The following is a 22490-nucleotide window of genomic DNA, read 5'->3' as shown; positions in this document are numbered from 1 at the left end:
CCAGAGCAAATTACCAAAGAGAAAATATGAATGGTACAATTTTATTTATAGTTAACATTTTTGTGATTCAAAGGACCTAAGAAATCTAGAGTTCAAACCCTTCCTTTCACAGATAAGAAAGCTGAATTTTGAAGGTCAAGTGACAAGATCACAAGATTTTTAGCTTAGGTTCTAAAAGTGCTTGGATAGATGACCTAAAACTTTTGACCCAGTAAAATTAATCCTATTACCACTTCAGTTTTTCAATGCTTTCATAATTACTCTGCTTTCCAATCATTCTTTGTGTTTATAAAATATATATTCTAATAATTTACATCATTTCAGAATTTAAGATTCCTTGAACATCAGTTCTATCATTTGACAATGGACTATTGAGACAAAGTTTCATAACTGTTTCTATTAAAAATTGTTTCATTTTAAAAGCGCCACCAACGTTAAAAAGAAATGTCACTTTAAACTGGCATGTAGGGGGAGGAAAAAACCTCTAGCCATATGCATGGGATTTTATGTAGCTATTTACTCTATTCCATGAAAAACATACTTACCATGGCAGCCCCTGCATCACACGGTACATGTGTACACGATACAGAGCACCTACTTAAAGAAACACACTCACCAACACATACTGTAAACTTTTGCAAGTATTACAAGGGGAAAAACTTGTTTCTTACTGTAAGCAGACTTCTTGCCAATTTTTTGAAAAAAGCATTTTGGAACGATTTGCTGCTTTTGGTTACATTTTTCAATGAAAAGAGAAAATACTATAGGTTGGCTTAATTTGACCTGTGTTGACAACAGTCTTACTTTAGGAAACTATGCCCAAAGGACTCCTTATGATATATCTCGTCCAAATGCCCCCTTCAGTAAAATTTACTTTATTTCACATGTTACAAATTTCACATACCAAGATCCTCAAGTAAGCTTCCCAAGTGATGAGTGCCATGACCCACAAATCTATGCACAATTGTTCACTTTACATACTAAAGAACTTTGTCCCGATACACAACCCCATGCCAATACATGATCTTCTCTTAAGCCATTAAAGTGAGACTGTTGTCAAGATAAGCCAACACAATGATCGACCATAATGTAATTTAATTTTAATTACTGAGTATTCACAATATATTCTTGGAATAAGAAACGTAATAGGTGCAAAAGACAGCTGAAGTGGGTTTGTCATTTTTTTTTTTTTAATAATGGTGGCTAAAAGAAGGAAAAAACAATGGCTGCTTGCATTTTTTTTTTGTACATGTAACAGATATTCAAGGACCCCGAAGGGAAATACAATTTTAAAAAGGCCTAATCCGTGTTTTGCTTCTTAGACTCCTGCCTCAGCCCTTGTTCATATGCAGCCCAAAGTGTGTTCAAAGGTAAAAATATGAAGGAAAAGAATGCTTTCAGCAAATAAGTATCTTTAAAATGAGAGAGAAAGAATCAACTTTCTTTTCTAAATATGAAAACGATCCCAAAATAATAAATCATCGTTAGCAAGCAGATTCAGATTTAATAGATACTCCAAAGGTGTTCAGAAAAGATCCTGGTCTATCAATACCATCACTGAAAAAATCTAAAAGGAACGACTTCAGTTTTGACGGGAGTTAAACACTGCAGCCACTCAGAGATGACTGCTGTGAAACACATTTTTTTAATCTATTATTTATTTATACCACAGAGGAATTAAAAAAAAACAAAAAGAAAAACCCTTACTATTGGTTACTAACTAGTTTATAAAAGTTACAGAAAAGGCACACCTACCAAGAACATTTACCATTAAAACCAATTCCATGATAAAAATATTGCAGAACATACTTACTATTAGTCTTTTAAAAATTCCATTGCAGACATTCGTCTGCCTCTGAAGTGGCTACTTCCTTTCTTTTTGGTACTAAAATGTTATTACTCTAGAGTTCCTTTTTCCTTATTTGATCAAAACAAACTCATTTTACTCTTAATGTTTCCAAACTTAAGTTAGTTGCTTTTGAAAGAAGTCAGTTTTCTAAAGAAATTGGAAACTAGATAAAGAAAACATACCTTTGGTTCTAAAAAGCACCCTTTGAAGTAGCGATACTGAACTGATACTCCTCTACTGAGTACAATGGTTGCTTTCCATAACATGCTATGAGGGGAAAAAAGGCAGCAAAATTAGCATCAAACTAAAATACATAAAGACTTCATAATTCATAAACCCCCTTAAAAGTAAGATCTGTGAACAATACCATTTATTTATTCCTAGACAAAATTTTACTCCAGGTCTAATCTGAACCAGGGACTAGGAACACAGTGATGATTAAGTAGAAAGAGCCCCATCCTCAATGAGATTGCTTGCTTGTTGTGAGTAGACAGACAAAATAACCAAATAACATACACAGGAAGGGCCAGCTGGCCTTCCCGAGGTGACAAGAGGTTTTGGAGGGAGAGATCTCAACAAGGAAGAGCTGTCTGAGCTGAGACCTAAGTGATGAGCTGTCCTACGAGCCAGGAGAAGTATTTCAATCAGAAAAGGCAAGCAGTGCAGATCTCCGGATCTCCTCTGACATCCCACTTACCTAGGGATGTTACAAGGCTGCTAGGAGGTTCTGAGGCCAAGGCCAGTGAGGTCGGCTCATGTTCCCAGCTGTTCCTTGCTCTTGTCCTGCCCGGCCTCTGGCTATTCCCTTAGCCAAGCAATCAGTGTCTGTATCTTACTTGTTTCAACACAGTGTCTTCCTCTGAATTATGCTATGCTGACATATTCTAAGGCTAATTCTAAAGCTTGGATTCAGTGAAAGAATTCACTACAATTCATGACTATAACTGATCTTTAGCTTCAGACCAATGGTATCCAAAGCGTGGTCCCAGGACCAACGGTATCACCTGGAAGCCTGTTAGAAATGCAGATTCTTGGGCCACATCTAGATCTACTGAATTAGAAACTCTGGGGGAGGGCCCAAGCAATTTGTAACAAGCCTCCAGGTGACTCTGATGACGAACACTTAAGGTTGAGAGCCTGAGTCACAGATCATTACCCAAACATTAATTCAGCATGAATAGCTCAGTGACTATAAACGGCAGCTCCAAATGTTCTCCCATGATACCAGATGGCTAGCACTGCTCCCCACCTGGCTCTGCCAAGGCAGGTTTTAGGGCATTATCCTCACTCTGACTCAGCCCTGGTTCCTAACAAGATATCCACCACCAGCTGTCACCCATGGTCCCAGCTTCAACAATCAGGTTAACCTGGTAATAAAACACACATGCCCTGGCTGCACCATGGGAAACTCTGGTTCCATCGGGCTGGGGTGGAGCCTGGTCGCGGGGAGTTTGATAGACTCTGGGTGGTTGGTCGAGAAATGCTGCTGTGAGGCAAGGGCAGCCTAATGTTTGGCACACGTGCTGCTACCACTTTTCTCTGATAAGCCTCAGGATCCTTTTCAACACAGGGCTCCAGGCAGATTCCACGAACGCTGAGGTGAAACTAACTTCCCATCTCCACTACAAAAAAACTGCATGCTTCCAGTATTATCTCATCCATAAAACAGTCAGCCTACATATGTGAAACCAGCCCCAGGTGTGCACAGAATTAGTGGGAAGCTTTGAAAAAATATGCTGGGGACCCCCTCATGCACTTATTAACAATCTTCCAGGAGTAGGGTCTAAGCATGTGTATTTTTTTAAAGGGCTTTAGATTCTTTAAGGTGTTTTTTTTTTTTTTTTTTAAGTGATTCCAACATGCTCCCCTGGTTAAGAAGCACTAAATGAAAAGATGAGATGGAGAGAACAAACCAATGAGTCTTCTTACTTCACTGCTCTAAGCAAATATAGGAAAGTTAAAATGAACCAGAACTGTTCAATGACATCAAGAATGAACACAACCAGATGAAACTCAAGAAAAACCAGGAACGAGGGGCAGTGAGAAGGTTTACTGCACCTGCCTGATTCTGAATCATCCTCATATCCTCTCTCCAAAATACCATAATATCTATGAGGGCAAATAAAATCACAAATAATCCACATTTTCTGCATTATTAGGAAACAATACCACAACCTTCAAATTGTTTCCAAGCAGAAAAAAGAACTCCAACAGAACTCGGCACCACAAGTTTGTAGGTACAGAGGCTTAAGAGACTGAGAAAAAGAGAACAGAGGACTTAGATGCAGAGCACACTGATATCCCAAAGAAACAATTCTGAAACACATGAATGTTGTCTAAATGCAAAGATTCGTTTACCTTTTGTATCATCTACTTATATCACCTTGTGTCATCAACTTGCTTTCTCTTTGTGAAGCATTCTTTATCTGCCATGTATGAATCAGTTAATTTCAGTGTACAACCATGTCAAAACGGCTGGTTCCTTAAAGTTAAGAAGTTAACTGTTCTCCTTCTGTTCATATCACATTCCAAGTCTGGAATAAACAGGTGACAGAGCAGCTCAAGAGTTCAGAGCAGAGGTAAACGACTTCAGAAAGACACGTTTCACTTCAGACAGGAGTGACTGATCCAAAAAATCAAAGAAAAATAACCACTTGAAGAAAATAAACATCTCGTTTGTCTCTGACTCCACTATCATTTATCAATGGAACTCAACGTATAAAAACAACAGAACTGGCTGAGAAAATGTGTCACACTAATGACAACAGGGAAAAGGGTGCTCTGTGTACATGTTTTGTTTTCTCTTCCTTAGCCTACATTATGGTATTGTTTTATCTTCCTTGTCATTTTCCTTTGTTTTGCCATCAGTGTGAACGACCAGCTTCTGTTTGCTTGCTTTACTCTACCTGTCCATGACCAAGGCTTCTGGTCTACACACTCAGTTCAATGAGATGAGCCCATGATGACATGGATGGATGCTCAGCAATGTCAAATTGCCATAAACATTCCTAAATGCTTGCTCTCAAGTTTTGTATTTCTCACATCACGCACTGACAAAGTCTTCTGTCTACAACTGGTCCACAGGCTACATTTTTAGTAACACTGCACTGCTCTCTGGGGGCACTGCATGTATTTGTATACTATTTAGAATCCCCTCATCGCTCCTTCTTTACCCCCACACGTACATCTTGACAACCCGTGACAACCTGTAACACTTCAAAATATCCCCAGGTGGAGAAGTACAACCATTGTTGACATCACTGATTCTACCCTAACCCTGCTACCATGCAGGTGAGGTAACGAGGACCAGAGCTATTAGATCTGCCCAAGATCACAGATACCTGCAGAACTGAAACCGGCCCCCATATCCTCCTTTCCCTGCTCCAGGGCACCAGTACACCCACACTAAGTTGAGTGCTGTGCTTAATGTCAGCAGTGAACTCATTTCATTACGTTAGCTAGGATATCTACATGAATGTTCCACTCCCTCCTACTTTTAATGCTATAAACATCTCAAGAAAATTATTTCATAGGCTAAAGCAAAAATTAGATCTTTTATCAAGAATATGTACTAAGAAGTCAAAAGATAATGCCTTAAAGTATTTTTAAATTAAGAAATAGCAATATACGCTACTTATTTAGAAATATGGTAGTAAAAGAACCAGCCAAGAGCTGCAAACATCTGAGAGGTGGAAATTGACAAACAGAGGAACTTGTTTTTTTCACAGCAAACTTTGTAAAACAATTTCACTCTTTAATGCATAAGTGATAACTTTGATAAAAATTAAAACTAAAAGTAAAAAATACACCAAGGTGTCTTAGAAACCCCCAAGTTTATAGCCTGAATGTCACAACTATTCTGTAACCTGACACATTCCTGCTTACCTTTCACCTGTCTCATTCTCTGGAAGAAGAGCCACAGCATTTTGAGGATTCCAGTTTCCCAAAGCCTCACAGCTTCCACATATTGCAAAAACTTCTCCTAAAAAAACGCACAACCAGTTACAGTGGAATAAATAGGAAAGTCTCAAAGTCTAGTTTTAGGAAGAAAAGAGCAGTCAGTTGCACTAGTTTACCTGGATGCAGAGTCCGCATTAGCAGAGATGGAAGAGTCTCACTGGAGACATGGTGTAGACCCAGGTACCACAAAGCACCTGCCTTATTAACTTGACCCCTCTCTACAGAACCAAGGCCAGAGGAAAGGAAGATGTACAGGACAGACTTTTCTTCATTGTTCGACTACTTACTGAGCCAATAACAAGCACCAAGAAGACAAAGTGATCAAACCACAGTCCTTGTCTTCAAGGCAGCTTCCGATTTAAAGGGGCAAACACTAAATGCATGTAAGTATTCTAGAGAAATAGCAGTTTTTTTCAGGAATTCTAAAAATAGCTACTAACAAGTTAAAGATCAAGAAAACTATCAAAGGGACAAGAGCAATGTAACAACAAAAAATCCTCAGAACAAAGACTTATATAGTGAAAATCTAGTATTCCTTAATAAAATAATCACTTCATCTGAACATTTCTTAATAGATACACCAAACATAGAGCTCTTACCTACATTTGCTAAATTTCCTATATTTAGCAAAACTCTACAACTCCTTGGATAAAAGTATGCAGAAGTCTTTGATTTATACATCAACACATTCTGAACTACTATTATTAACATGCATTAAAAAAAATGAACTGACTACAATTAACTGAGCCCAAATGAACAAAGGTCAAGACAAGCGCCTCCACATTCTGAGGGGAACCTGGCTTCCAAGCTAAGGCACTACTCTAGGAAGACCAGGACTACAGTGGGCCTTAGCCACACGCGTAATTGCCTAAAACTGAAATTCCAGGTGTGGTAGTCCTTCAGGAGCTTTCAGCGTCCTTAATACCTATGGGTAAAAGCATAGGGCAGCTATGTATAAAGATTTCATGTTATTTTTTTCATCAGTCCTCCAACCAGATTTTTTTCACAATTAACTTAGGTTATACTGACCTTTTCTCATTTTTTTTTTTTGAAAGGATAAACACTGTTGCTAAATACAAAGCACAAATATTCATTCCCAAGACTATTCTTGCTGCTCTGCACGGGTACAGCATACACTACAGTGGCTCCTAGCTCGAAGTACAGGTTATCATAAAATCACTGATGGGGCCCTCTTCTACTTCCTTTATAAAGGAGAGTCTCATTAAAACTTTTTCACGCAGTCAGTTATTTCTTATCCCCACACAAAACAGCAGCTATTCTTTGCTCTGGAAAGAACATGTATTCTACGTGGAGAAAGTAAAACTTGGACAATTGGTGCCACTGTACCCCCACAAGGGCGCCTTCATCTCACCAGTTCCCTCCTGCAGTGCTGCTGTCTCTTTGCTGACTGCCTCTGAATATGGCTTCTATGAAGAAAACATTTACTAGAACACTTTCTTTAATTGGCTTTCATTTATAAAAGATTACAAAGACTTGAATGCTAATGAAAGGAATTTCAAACAGCACTCCCATATACTCTTTTTACTTGTTCCCTCTAACTTCACCTCTCTCTGCCCTCCACATTCAGCAGAGAACACTACCAAGGTGGTATGAAGTTTGGGGGGAGAGGAGAGTCTACCCCAACACCGCCCCCCCACCATCCCTCTACCTTTCCTTCCCACCTACAGATTCACTTGCGTTCACATCCACCATTCTCTTTCCTCTAGTCCTTGAGAACAAGAGTTCCACCTTGTCAAGCAGACCATTCTGAGGCTAATTCTGTGGTCAGTCCATCTGTCTGACACGGCCAGCTCCTTCTAGCTTTAACTGCCTATGTACGAAAGTATGATAGATTTCTGAGGTCTTCTCTCCACAGAGGAGGCTACACACTGTACAAGAGGCGAGCACTTGACCCCAGGGAGCCAACTCCATTAACTAACTATTGATCTTTGATCTGCAGAATCTTGCCCAGAGGGAAGCTGTACCAGATTACCTTGGCTAAGAATCTGAACTTGGACAAACACACACTGTCAACTGCTGTGATGGCTGCTAGAACAAAGATGCTGGATATACAGAATGAATCATTCATTCATTCCTTGAAAATATATTTACCTCTGCTCTGAGCCAGACACTATGCTTGGTACAGGAATTCAGCATGAATCAAAGTCCAGAAACCAGAAAAAAATTTTTTCATAGAGCTTATTACCATCTATCCACAAGCAAAATTACTCAAATAATTCCATAAAATCAGTAAGAAGTACTACAAAAAGTCCTGGAACCTTGAATTTCAGAGACCTTAACCTAGCTGAATGTGGGAGGTTGGGGTAAGGAGAGTCAGGAAGGCAGGGGAAGGGAACAGATCTAGGCAAAGGAAATAATTTAAGAATGCCCCAAAGGAGGGGAGGAATACAACAGATTTGAGGAAATGGCCAGTATCGCCAGAGTATACTAAACAAGGAAGTATCAAACCCAGGTGTGACACTGCTTCGCCATGCTGTCTGACACTCACATCATTTCACACTGCTTTAACAGCAAGAAATGCAATGAAGCTTACCAAATACAATAAATACAATGAAGCTTAGCCAAGGTAATCTGGTACAGCTTTACAAGTAGGGAAGAAACTTAGCTAAATATTTCACCACCTTCTCACACTAGAAACATTTCCCTCATTTTCCTACTACTTAAAAATCATAGCTCAACCATCCCTGTCCTGTGCAAAATTAAATTCATGCTTTCTTGAAAAACATGAGAATAAGATACATTATTTGGGAAGGTATTTTTTTTTCCTTGAGTTTACTATGTTCCAAGCACATTTCTGATATCAGGCATGCCCTAAAAATATTTGCATCTAAAAATTAGGCCCACTCTAGTAACAACTCCGTATTTAAGATAATCTAGATAAGAAAAATGCTCATTTAATTACAAAATGTTTTAAAGTAAAGCTTTACAATACCTGGTAAAAGAGTTCCTCTTATTTCAAAGGTAACCTGAGAAGGTGTCATTCTGATGGATTTACTTCAGGATGTCGTGCTTGGGAAAAAAAGAAGACATCGTTGTTAGTATACGAAAACATCAGCTCTAGATAGCTACCACCAAGAAACAAGTTAAAAAGCACAGAAACAAAAATGAATCTCAACTCTGAGCAAAGGATTTCAGAGACCTTATATAGAGAGCCTGAATGACATAGGAAGTACCTAGCAAGTTTTAGGGCCTAGTGTTACAAACCTATTCTTTAAGAATGTATGGACCAGAAAAACTGCAAATCAACTGTCTCCAAACTTATTTTTTTCAAGAATTCAAGACTACCTTGTCACATACTTTTCTTTTGATAAGCAGCTGTTCTGAACTCAACCTATCTTTCCTGACCAGGCTCAAGTTTATAGTGGAGGAAAACAAACAAAACCCAACTAGCGATGGATAAAAGCTTGGCTCCAGGGGATTTCTGCTTTAATTAAGAAGGTTCCAATTCTATTAACAAGGAAACAACCAAAGAACTTTAGTACCACCTACTGAAACAAACTAGCTATGTTCTGCAACATTGAGAATCTGCTTCTAAAGCGTACATGAGCTTTTTTTTTAAAAAAGAAGGGGTGGGGGGTATGGCTCAGTGGTAGAGTGCATGCTTACTATTATTTTTGAGGTCCTAGGTTCAATCCCCAGTACCCCATTAAAAAAAAAAAGTCTAATCACCCCCCATCAAAAAAACAACAAAAAAATTTAAAAAAGAGACAACTCTCCCCACGCAAATCACTCCTCAGGTTTTCTCTGTCAACCACAGGACCATCATTACGCTAGTTCTGTAGATTTGAATTTAGAGTCTCAACTCTGCAAAACTATTATCAAATCCAGTAGATTCTAATTGATCTTACATACATGCCTTGTTTTCCCCTAAAGTTTAAACTTCATTCAAAACTCTAATCTACTTTACATTCTGGCTTCCCAATCGCTTTCCTACAATACATTTTTTGTCAATTAGAATACTCTTCCTCAAGTCCCTGTCTTGGAATCACTTCCATTACTTACACAGTAACCCCTAAACCTGTGATGTCCTCTACTGCTTATCCACATTTTCTCTCTAGCTTATTTTTCCTTTCTTCACTGTGTTTCCCAGCCTAACCATTCTGTTTAGTATCCCTTAATTTAAGTACCTGAGAGAAGATAGGAAATTAAAAAAATTTTTTTAATGTATGTCAATTCTCATGTAATTTATAGACTTTAAATATAAAAAAGATATATTTCACACAAGGTCACATCATATTGTATGTAACTTCTCCAATTCCCCCCCCAAACTTCTGCACCCTAATCCACCAACGTTCCTAAAAGAATTCCAATCATGTCCTTAATGTCATTTCCATTAATTCATCACCCTAAATTTTGTTTATTTGTATTTACTCATTACTTTATTTAAAAAAAATCCTGAATTACTTTTCCGAGCTATTTATCTCTCATTTCCCTACACTCCCTTCCCCTCCCTGTGACCCAAACGCACAACTCTGCAATGGGCACTTAATGAACACTGGCATTCACGGTTAACCACACTTCTGAGTCAAGGTAGATAGAGCTATAGCAGCAGTTGTCACTGGAGGCAATTTTGCCCTCCAAGGGATATTTGACAAGGTCAGGAGACATTTCTGGTTGCCACCTAGTGGGCAGAGGCGAGGAGTGCTGCTCAGCACCATGCAATGCACAGAACAGGTCTCCACAAATAATTGTCCAGCTCCAAATACCGATATAGCTAAGAATGAGAAATCTCACCTCTAATATCTAATATCACAGGGAGCTGTGATGAGAATCAAAGAGTCCAGGCTCAACGTTAGCTCTAAACCATGTATCATTCCACTTACATCAATTATAAAATGTAAGTACCGAATGTCTATACTCAGCAAGACCACCAGTCAATATGGTTTCATGTCACTTGGATAAATAAGTCCCTATTTGGCAACTCTACCATTTCAGTTAGAAAATCCAAGACTCCACACTGGAGAAAAACCTGTCCTTGATCAAATCAGGTACCTTAATCTACTTTCTGTGTCTAAGAGTAAACACAATCTATTTAAAGCATATACATCCAGTTCTAGCATTGCCAAAACATGTTCCTAAATCTAAAAATAGCTCTAGATTGTTACCCTCTCATTAACCTATCATTACCCAAATATCTTAATAGTTGTCTTTTAACATGACATGTGATATGAATCTGAGTATAACCCTAAGAGTACAAATATATCTTTCTAAATAAAGTAAATAAAATGATTCATTGAAGCAGTGCAATCATTTAATTTACTTATAACATACCAAGAAACCTTAAGGTTAGCAAAAAAAAAAAAAAAAAAAAAAAGCTTGGCTTTTAAATTACTGAATTTCGAGACAGCAAAAAGCCCCATCATCCAGCAAACGGCTGAATGATCCACCTCAAAGCGTAACTTGTACTTTCACCCAGTGTTTACTGCCACAGTTAACTAAGGACAATCCCATCTACATAGTTACAAAGTTGGTACTCAGTTTTTGATCAATTGTAAGTAACTATTTTAACCAACTTTAGGGAAGTCATATGTAATTATTCCTATGTATCAAAACTAACAACTGGTATAAAATTATCTCTAAATATCTACTGCATTAAATGGGAAACATGTAAATTTAATTTAATGAAAAGGAAATCAATGGATGATTAAAACTGAGCCTCTCATTCTTAAGGTTGCTAGTATGAGTGGCTACAGTAACTAGGCTGGAAATAGCTGCAGTATATACACTATACAAAGCTACATACACAAGCAGGAAAATATCCCCCCAAAAACTTCCCCAGATGTCAACAAAGCATCATCTTCCACCATTGCTGAAAGTCATATAATCTGTTCATTTCCATTTGCCCCATCCCCTAAACTTAATACCACACCAAATAAGACTCGTCGGAGCTGCAGCAGTTTACTTGATCATGGACAGAGGCCAAAATTCTGGTGCAGGACTGAAGCAAACAATTTTGGCATCCTGCTACCACTAAAGTAAAACAGTGCTGTGGAACGAAAAATTTACACAACCACCACCACTTCCTCTCCTTCCGAATAAGCCAAAAAAAACAAAAAAAACAAAAAAAAAAAACCCCAAAACAACAAAAAAAACTCAACTTCGATGGGGGAGTCTTCTAGATATACATAAAACACGAGTAAGATGAAAAATGCTAGTCATTTTTACAAACATGAACTGACTGCAAGTAATTTAACCAATTTACCTATAGCCTCATGTAGACACTAAGCTTCCTGAGACAGGTTTTTGGTTTTGTTTTTAAACATCATCTCCATTTTATGCTTTTTTGCAGATAAGTATTAAGCAGCATTGAGACTTTGAGTAGTATTTAACACTACGTTAATGCTTTTTTAAAGACTCCAGTAATTAGCAAGATGACATTGTAATTTATATTTTAAAAGTATCAGAGTTTTTATTACCTGGCAAAATAAATTTTACTCTATTCTTTTTTTGTCAAATAAACTACCCCAACATATTCCTTTGCTGGTTTGCCAGCTTGGGGAACAAAAAGGAGATTTAAGCAAACAAAGGTACAGAAACATTTAGTTTAGAGCTAAACTGAAGTCATTTTTAGCTAAAATGTGATTTTTCTGGCCACAAAGAACATATTTCACTGTTTTCCTACAAAGTTTTTTCAGAGAAAATGCTGTTTCCAATTCTCTGCTCTTTCCTAGGATCCAACAGCTTTGATCCACACAACTGGCTTTAAGAAAGGAGTATACAAAATACCTAGATTTTTCTGGGTTAATTTCTGTTCATCTGGGTAAGAGGATCATCACACCCCTGCTACTGTGATCCCAGTATACTTTGAGCCAATATTTTAATCAAATCTATGAAGACATGAATGGATTTTTATTGAGAAAGCACTTCTGGAGATTTCATTAAGTCTCTGATCATCTTTCTAAACAATGCTGTAAAATTTTTCCAAAATCTTTTCATTTCATTTTACTTTGACATTATTTTCATACATATTTCATATTTTTTCCTGATTAAGTTATACACAAAGATTGGATTCATCTACTTACTTTTTGTACATATCAAATTTTACTCACCCTGCCACTGGGATTTCTTTTGTGGTCATTATTCCTGAGTCCAACTTTTCTGTCTTATTTTGTCTAGGACGAATATTGGTTCTTCCTAGTTGAGAACTGACTGAGCCACATCCAGTTTTACCTGTTTTGTTTTATTTATCTTGTGTTATTCGTATCCAGAATGTTAGGAGTTGCAAAAAGGAGTGACAGCTTGCGTTTACTTCTTAGCTAAGTCACAACTGTCAGAAATGTAGCAAGACGGAGAAACAAGAAGGGGTAACGTAGTGGGTAAGAACTGGGCATAAATAGGAAGGGAAACAGTATGAGTATGAGTATGAAGAGACATCAAGTTCGAACATCCTGCTTGGTTCTATCAGTTCCTCTCTGTGTTACATCAGTCTGGACAGCTGCCTCAAGGAGAAAGAGTTCTCTACAATTCATGACTGAATTTATGTCCGATTTTCTTTATAATGGAGCAGTGGGGTGAGAGGAGGCTGATGAAGCACCTAACTGATGGACGCTTTCTCCCAGAAATCATCAAAGCAATTTGAAGAGCTCTGGGAAAAGTACAGCTTTTAAGAGAAGGGGCAGCTGTCTTAAAATTGTATCAAGGACACTGATGTCTCTTCCTGGAACCTTTTCCTAAAGGAGTAAGGCACCTTGGTTTCTTGCAATAACTCAATTATACTAGCATGTAGTAAACTACCTGGTTAAGCAATTTCATTAAATAAGCAGTTGTCATAACACTATCAATCACTTAAGGATAAAGCCGCAGAGCGGTGGTGGGCGAGGGGCACGCTGTGAATTAAGGGGCCCACAGATGACTCCAGCTGCATCTGTTTCTCCGTTCCTTAACTCGGTTCTCTGAACACTCGTGGCGGTGCTATGCCCTCTGCATTATGGTATATCGACACTTCACAACGACAACACTTCACAGAATTTCCGGAGGGGAACTGAGCACCAGGCAGCCAGCCCAGCGGAATCGTGGCAGCGAACAATAAACAGGATAAATAGGTGCTACCCATCGGCTTACCGGAGCAGAAGTCCAGGCCGCGGTTTCCCCGGCGGGCAGTCCCCGCCCGGGCTGGGGGTCCCTGCCCACGCCTCGACCCCCGGGGCCCGGCGACCCCCCCGCCCCGGCGCGCCCCCCGGCCTCGCAGCCCTGACAGCTCGGCCCCACGTGAGCGACCGCCGCGGCCCCCGCGCCGAGAGCCGGACCCGCCCGGCCTCCCGCCTCACCTGCCGGGTCCGCGGCTTCGCGCCGCCGCCGCCGCCGCCGCCGCGCCCAAGAGCGAGTGCCGCGGGCCGAGGTGCCGGGAGCCCGCGGCCCGCGCCTCGCCAGCGCTCCCCCAGGTGGCCCGCTGCGGCGCCGAGCTGCAGGAAGCGGCTCCGCTCAAACCGGTTTCAGCTGCTCCAGACCAAACCGCCGGGCCACCCCGCGGGGCGGGGCCGGAGGGCGGCGGGGCGGGGCCTGACGTCACGTTCGGCGCCGTCCTGACCAATGGGCGGCCGCGCGCGAGGGGCGGGCCCGCTCGTTCCTGGAAAGGGCCCCACGTCGGCGGCGGGTGGCGGCTCGGCTGGGCATCCCCCGGGGTCCCCGGCGTCGGCTTTTTCCACTGGCCCCGAGCCACGGCGGACGGCGGCGCCGAGGAGACCTGGCCTCGGGTCGAGGATGCGTACCTCAGTCCCCAAAGCCGTCTTGCGACAACCGAAGGTGGAAGGTGGAGCTGCGACTCTGAATTGCATTTTTCCCCCCATTGGAAAGCGAGGAAAATTAGCAGGCCTGACGTTCTCTGGAAACTACCTTTCATTATAAAATAAGAAGCCCCCTTGGATAAAATCTTCAGCGTTAACGAGAATTAGGTGACCTAAGATGGGTGAGAATGTGTATCTTCGCTACGCAAGGCTTGGTGTTCGGACCAGCAGCATCATCTGGAAGCTGTCAGAATTGGTCCCTCGGGCCCCTCTCAGAGCTGCCTATTAAAAGCTCATAAATGCGATTGGGACATTGTGCTGTACACCAGAAATTGACACATTGTAATTGACCGTACTTTAATAAAAATATATATAAAAAAATAAAATTGCACTTAAGGAGATCCTGAGGTTATTTTTATGTAAATTGAAGTTTGAAGGAACTTTTCTGGAAGCTATAGAGACCCTTTCTGCAAAAGTTGTAGCCCTTTATTTTCTGAAAAAAATCTTCTCTACCAAGAAGAAAAAGCGAAAAACGCTCTCCTTTGACGGTCCCAGAAAAATTAATCAGCATTTGCTACTCACCTAACTTAAATTACTACCCTTCCAACATCAAGGTTAACTGCTGGTTAACCCATAATAGAAAATCGTTAACAGATGTCATTTAAGTCAAGTGAGATACTGAAAATTAAAAAAAAAAAAACACGTTTTTAGGAGATTTTGAAGGACTCTTATAATAAGAGGTAGCTCAAGTTACAAGTTGGTTGGAATGGGCCTATTGAAAAGGTGTTTGGATTCCATGAGCTCTAGCTTTTCAATAGCTTCTAGTTTTATAAATCGAATTTGATAATTGAGCTTGGATTAGATCCCAGGGCATTTCTCACAATGTTTTCCAGTCTGTTAATAAATAATTAATAAGTGCCTGGTTTGTGTGAGGCACAGAATGAAATGGTTTCTTGATGGCACTCGTTTTAGCCCCAAATTTCTTAAAGGATTAAAATTTCCTCCTAATTATGTACCAGTATTTGCTAGAGTCAGCTGCTGTACATTTCCTAATAGCTTGGAGTTGATTTCATTCCTCTGCTGTTAGTCATACTTCAATGATGAATTTCTTTCTTATGTATTTGCGTCCTTTAAATATTTATAGTAGATCTTTATTTTCCTATAATCACCATTTAATCAAACTATTATTTGCCTGATGTTTATCGTTCAAGTTAATGGATCAAATCCATGCTCCTTCGCTAAATTCTATTGAAGAGAAGAATTATGCACATTTGAAAGTTGCCATCAGTGGGCTCCAAACTGAGGAATTTCTAGAAGATATTAAACAAGCCAGCAACATAAAATAATCTGAAAAATAAGGGAGAAATTGGGATCCACACAGGGGAAGAAGGTATTCCTAGAGCTGCCACTTTGTAGATCCTTGCCTAAAAACTTGTTAATAATGCAGCATATTTTAGATTACATCATATATACCCAGTTCTGTTTGAGATTTTGGAGTAGAATCTAATCAATACATTTCTTCCTCCTGCTTCTGTGGAATGTTACAATTTTTCAAAAAAAATGGCTAATGACATTACCCTGGGTCTTATCTAATTCCAGAAGTGCTTTATATGTACTAAATTTTATAAAATATTTAACATAATTTTACTTTATTAAATAATGAAACATATTACCTCATTTGTCTGAAGTTAGCACTGTGTGATCTCACTTCATACCTTTTCTTAAAAGTAGTAGTGGCACTGATGGAAAAACCTCTAGATGTAAGTCCCAGACTTGAACTTGAATCTTACCCATTATTATTGAACCAGCAGGACCCTGTGGGGTCCTCCCTTGTATAAATCCTTTCCATGTCCCCTTTGACCTTCCCTGAGTTCCAGAGGGAAGATTCAAACAGTTCCTTCAGAGAAGGAAGGGAGTGCAGAGACAAGGGAGGAATAGTCATGAAACAATAGTGCAGCCTTAGGGCAGGGTCCTGGCTTGTCCTCAAGGGATACACATAACAATATCTTTGAGTTCTTCTGTAGGAACTAAGGCCCCCACCCAGATGCAGCTACTTCTGGCTGAGCACAAGATTCCTGGAACACCACCCTGTTACCTCACCACCAACCAATCCCCTCATCCCAAATCTTGCCTATAAAAACTTTTCCCCCTAAACCATCAGCGAGTTAAGGTTTTTTTGAGCACAAGCCACCCGTTCTCCTTGCTTGGCCCTGCAGTAAACCTTTCTCTGCTCCAAACTCTGACATTTCGATTTGTTTGGCCTCATGGTGCCTCGGGCACACAAACTTATGTAACACTATCTGTAACTGAATATAAATCTTTGCAGAAAAAACATTTTTACTGCTATTGATGAATTTGAGTTTTTATTTCTGGGGAAAACTCTATTAAACCCATTTACTCTCTTACTTAAATTTTCCAGAAGGTACAGTCAAGCTGTTGCTAGTTTGTTCCAAATTTTTCTTACTGAAATTATTTTTATTGGATTCAATTTTTATATGCATTTTACAGCAAAAATAAAAGCTTTATGTTTATCAATTTTTTTAAACCAACTATAGCTCCCAAGATTGTGAATTTTCTTTTGTGGCCATTATTTTACCAGGTCTAATTTTGCAAGCCTATAATTTGTGAAATAAATTATTTACATAGTTCTCAAACTTCTTCATATTTATAGCTCAACCATAAATAATACCGTAATGCCCTTGTTTTCTAAACAATATTATTCAATAACATAGTGATACAACATTTTTTTAAGTGCATTTTTTTCATGTGCAAATATTATCCCTAGGATCCAAGCACTGATATCCACTGGGCAAGTTTTGATGCCACTGCTGTATTTGATAGTAAGAGAAGTTATCAACAAAGGTCTACAGATAATAGCCAAGATTTGTACTCCATCTTCTAATAGTCTTCAGGAAAAACAACCACATTCAAGTGTGTCCAGGGGTGACAAGTATGTCAGGGCTGCTGTCTGGCCATCGGTGATTTTAGAGGTTATTATTATTATTTTTTAAATTGAAGTATAGTTGACTTACAATGTGTTAGTTTCTGATGTGCAGCAAAGTGATTCAATTATATATATATATTCCTTTTCATATTCTTTTTCATTATAGGCTATTACAAGGTAATACATATAGTTCCCTGTGCTATACAGTAGGAACTTGCTGTTTATCTCTTTTATATATAGTAATTTGTATCTGACATCCCAAACTGCTCATTTATCCCTACACTACCCCGTCCCTGTTGGTAAAATAAGTTTTTTTTTTCTTCTATGTCTGTGAGTCTGTTTCTGTTTTGTAAATAAGTTTGTGTCATTTTTCTAGATTCCACATGTAAGTGATATCATATGATATTTGTCTTTCTCTGTCTGATTTAGTATGATAATCTCTAGGTCCATCCATGTTGCTGCGTTCAGAGGTTAAATTTGTAAAGGGGGACGGCAGAATGAATGAAATATGGTAATATACACCCTAACTCACAGAATTGTGGCAATTAAGTTAATTTTTTAGATAGATAGGATACAGTTATACACCCGTCAGATTTCCTTACCCATATTTTAAATGCATGTAATTTAAAATGGAGAGCTTCAAAAAATTTTTTATTTAATGGAAGAAAAATGTAGAAATATTTATCAATTATATAGAGTCTCCTCCACAAAAAGGGACAGTAGAATAACCATTTTTTTCATAAATGATTGGGAAAGACTTCCATTCAACTTTGACTAAAGTAACTTTTCATGTATAAATAAGTCATTTGTGGACCACCATCTCCATTCAAGGATTAGTTCAAATTTTCACGTTTAGCTAGTGTAACATTCTACAGAAATATCCTGAGTAGTGAGATACTGTTTGCAAACGATCAGCATATTTGTGTAACTGGATATTATGAAGCAGTCGCTAGAGAAAAATTACATGTGTAACAACTTAATATAATTGCAACTCTGGAAGTCTTCTGTCCTTAGAATCTTTAGGAGTTAATACTTTGTAAAACTAAGTAGCAAAAGTTATATCAGATTGAAACCATAAAACTCCTAGAAGGAAACATAGGCAGTACCTCGTTGACATATGCCTTAGCAATATACATGTATTTTTTTTATCTATCTCCTCAGGCAAGGGAAACAAAAGTAAAAATAAACAGGACTCATCAAAGCTTAACAAGCTCTTTTGTAGGTGAAGGAAACGATCAAGGAAACAAAACGGCAGCCTACTGAATGGGGAAAGGTATTTGCAAATGATACATCTGATAAGGAGTCAATATCTAAAGTACACAAAGAGTTCATACAATTCAACATCAAAAAAAAAAAAAAACAACCTGATTAAATAATGGACAGAGGAACTGAATAAATATTTTTCCTAAGAAGACATACAGATGGCCAACAGACACAGGAGAAGATGTACAACATCACTAACCATCAGGGAAATGCAGACCAAAACCACAATGGGATATCATCTCACACTTGTCAGAATGGCTATTATCAAAAGGACAAGAGGTGACAAGTGTTGGTGAGGATGTGGAAAAAAGGAAACCCTTGTGCACTGTTGGGGGAAATGTAAATTGGTGTGGCCACTATGAAAAACAATATGGAAGTTCCTCAAAAAATTAAAACTAGAACTGCAACATGATCCACCAACTTCACCTCTAGGTATTTACCTGAAGAAAACAAAAATACTAATTCAAAAATACATATGCACTCCTATGTTCATTGCAGCATTATTTCCAATAGCCAAGATATGGAAGCAACCTAAGTGTTCATCAAAAGAGGAATGGATAAAGATGATAATGGTATATATGTATATATACCAAGAGAATATTACTCAGCCATTAAAAAAGACAGAGAGAGAGAAATCTTGCCATTTGTGACAACATGAATGGGCCTAGAGGGTATTATGCTAAGTGAAAGGAGTCAGTCAGAGAAAGACAAGTATGATCTCATATGTGGAATCAAAAAACTAAGGAAAAAAACAAAGAAAACAAAAAGACTCATAGATATAGAGAACAAATGGGTAGGCGCCAGACGGGAGGGAGGTGGGGGGTGAGGGTTGGAAGGGACTTTAGAGGTACAAACTTCTAGTTATAATATAAATAAGCCATCAGGATGTAAAGTACAGCATAAAGAATATGGTCAATTATATTGTAATAACTTTGTACCAGGGTGATGGTTACTAGATTTATTGCGGTGATCATTTCATGATGTATGCAAATGTCAGCTCACTACATAGTACCCCTGAACTAATATGATATTGCACATCAACTATATTTCAATTTTGAATACCCCAAAAAAGTTATATTACAGAACACTGAATATTTTGTGTTCAGCCTTTCCCTCTTCTTATTATTTTTTGTCTCTCCGAATAAAACCTCTCACTCTTGTGCCTTCTGCGTTAAAATGGATCCCCCAACAGAATTCCCTTCACTGCTCAAATTGTCCCACAATTGACTGGCTGTCACTTTATCATTTTAGTGAAAATATGGATGACTGTCCACAGAATGAGCTGCTGTTTTCACATAGCCTTACTCTGAACTGAAGAACACGAACAGCACTGCTACCACACACCAGGCTGGAAAACCCAGCTGCTCACTCCAGGCTGGCAACAGGCCAGAGCGAGCTGGGACTGGAGTCAGGAAGGCAGAAGTTCTTGGCGCTGCTGGCGCATTTATTATGTGAATGATTTAGTTGGAGAGATGAGAGGCAACGATTCGATTCTGCTCTCCATTCCACTCTTGACTTGCTGGCTCACACCATACCTTTGTTATTTTACCTATAAAATGAAAACAAGGATGAAAACTAACACTTCATTGCTTTTATCTGCTACATCTCTGTTTTGCCTTCCTATAATCAGGCCTGCAAGGGCAATGAGTATGTATTATTGATCCCAGCATAGTTCCTGGCACACAGCAGGTAGAAACATGCTTATAGAAATCAGTGTAAATTTCAGGAACAATATGAAGTAATTTGTTAATCCAGATGTCAATATTTAATAAGAAACAATGCCACGTGTACCGGTTGGAGAAGCAGGGACTTACTGTTTTGGGTTCCATGGCATGGCGTCCCCTTGTACCATCACCTTGTCTGGTTACCAATAATGACTTCTGAAGCCATCTTTTTGTTCCCCAGGTTTAATTAAACACCAGGCATTTTTTAAAAAATCTGAATAAGTAGCCTTTATTTAATACAAATATTATATCTGGGATTCATGGTAAGAGGACTCAGTTATAGTGTGTGTCATCAACCAAAGCCCATCAGAAATGAAAATTGTCTCCTAAGTTATTTTATTACCCAGCCAACTATAGAAATGAGCATTGGTAAATTCAACTAAGTAATTGGTTTAGAGCTGTTTATTTTATTGGGTTTGGGGAGAGAAGTTCCAGGTAGGGAGTTTATTACAAAAAAGTTCTTCTGGAAAATGATATCAGAGTCTGATAAAACTTGTCATTAAAATCAATGATTATTATTTTTTTAAAGTCCCAGATCCCAGTCCAGAGGAGCCATTGTCAAGTCATCAGTTCATGATTCAAATCACAGAAGTCTGGCCAAAGCAGGCACCCACTGTGTAAGGCAAACAGGCAAAATTCCTTTTGTAGGAGATCAAAACTCATCTCGCAAATCTTAAGGAATTCAGAAACCTAAGAATTCTGTAACAGCCAGAAATCTCCTTTCGTCTTCAAAATAGTGCTCATTCCTCAGTACAGGCATCCCTTGGTGTCTGTGGGAGATTGGTTTCAGGACATGCCCCTTTCGTGGATACTAAAACCCTTGGATGTTCAAGTTCTTTATATAAAATGGTGTAGTATTTGCATTTAACCTAGACACATCCTCCCTTCTACTTTAAATCATCTCCAGATTACTTATAATATCTAACACATTGTGCTACCTAAATAATTGTAAATATAATGAAAATACTATGTAAATAGTTGCCAGCATGGGACAAATTCAAGTTTTGCTTTTTGGAACTTGATGGACTTTTTTTTTTTTTCCGGGTATTTTTGATTTACAAGCGGTTGAATTCATAGATGCAGAACACACAGATACCAGCCAACTGTATGCCAAACCAAGATTCCCTCAAGGATGTCTTTTCAAATACTATTGATGTATGTTGTCAGTGTCCTAACCAACAAGTTCATGTCATAAACTATATTATGAATCTACTGTTTCAGAAGGCGTCCCCTTTGCTTGATCCAGGTAATTCTCCACTTTTATGGCTTAAACACATGATGATGTTGATGAGGGGGAAGAGCAGGGTAGGGGGAGAAGATGAAGAAGGGGAAAGTTTAGGAGATTTATTCCCTTCGTCTGCTGAGCTGTAATATATTTCACGACCTCCCCTGATTCATCTCTTTTTAATATCCCAATGGCTCTTCACAATTAGCCGGATCCTACCTACTTCTAAAACTTTATATTTGACACAAACCATCCCCTTCCTTCCCAGTCATATTAAAGGATTTAGGGCTACTTCAGCCTAGAACTTGGCCATTCAAAGTGTGGTCATGGAACCGGCAGTGCTGGCATTCCTTGAGAGGATGTTAGAACTTCTGAGTCTTGATCTCTGCATCCTCGACCTGCTGAATCAGAATCTGCATTTTAACAAGGCTTCTAGGGAGTCATATGAACACAGTTTGAGAAGATCTACTCCAGAAGATCCTTTTTCCACTGCCCCACCTGTTACCGAAAGATCAGCCCCCCAAACCTGACGAGCCAAATAACCCAGAGACAAGGTCTTGGAAGAAAAAGAAGAAGAAAAGTGGCAGTTTTATTGCTTTGCCAGACAAAGGGGACTCACAGAGGCCTAGTTCCTTCAAAACAGTGACCCTGCCTTGGAGTTGCAGTGGGATGGTTATATAGCCAGAACTCAAATAATAAAGCATTGATAAGAAGCAACAGAATCATTTTCTTATCAGATGACTTAGCATGGTGGCATGATGCCTCCAGGCGAACAATTCTA

At 39.0% G+C, this 22490-nt stretch overlaps 1 protein-coding gene across 4 annotated transcripts in view; it reads right to left on the bottom strand.

Annotated features, from left to right (window-relative positions):
• GPCPD1 (glycerophosphocholine phosphodiesterase 1) overlaps window positions 1-14275 on the bottom strand; it is a 48738-nt gene extending 34463 nt beyond the window's left edge. The window contains exons 1-4 of one of the 4 annotated variants that reach the window (XM_074346951.1): window positions 14098-14275; window positions 8763-8839; window positions 5735-5831; window positions 2032-2116 (exon numbers count right to left, since the gene is read on the bottom strand). In XM_074346951.1, the coding sequence (XP_074203052.1) occupies window positions 2032-2116; window positions 5735-5831; window positions 8763-8811 (231 nt within the window). In that variant the 5' untranslated portion in view covers window positions 8812-8839; window positions 14098-14275. Of the gene's footprint in view, window positions 1-2031; window positions 2117-5734; window positions 5832-8762; window positions 8844-14097 lie in introns of those variants that run through there. The other 3 variants (XM_074346950.1, XM_074346949.1, XM_045508605.2) reach the window with 3 other exon arrangements.
• Between the last annotated feature and the right edge of the window lie 8215 nt (window positions 14276-22490).

The sequence above is a fragment of the Camelus bactrianus genome, chromosome 19 (assembly GCF_048773025.1).
Source record: "Camelus bactrianus isolate YW-2024 breed Bactrian camel chromosome 19, ASM4877302v1, whole genome shotgun sequence".
Lineage (NCBI taxonomy): Eukaryota > Metazoa > Chordata > Mammalia > Artiodactyla > Camelidae > Camelus > Camelus bactrianus.
Note: the sequence above shows the minus strand (reverse complement) of the source record. Positions and strands in the feature narration are given on the sequence as shown.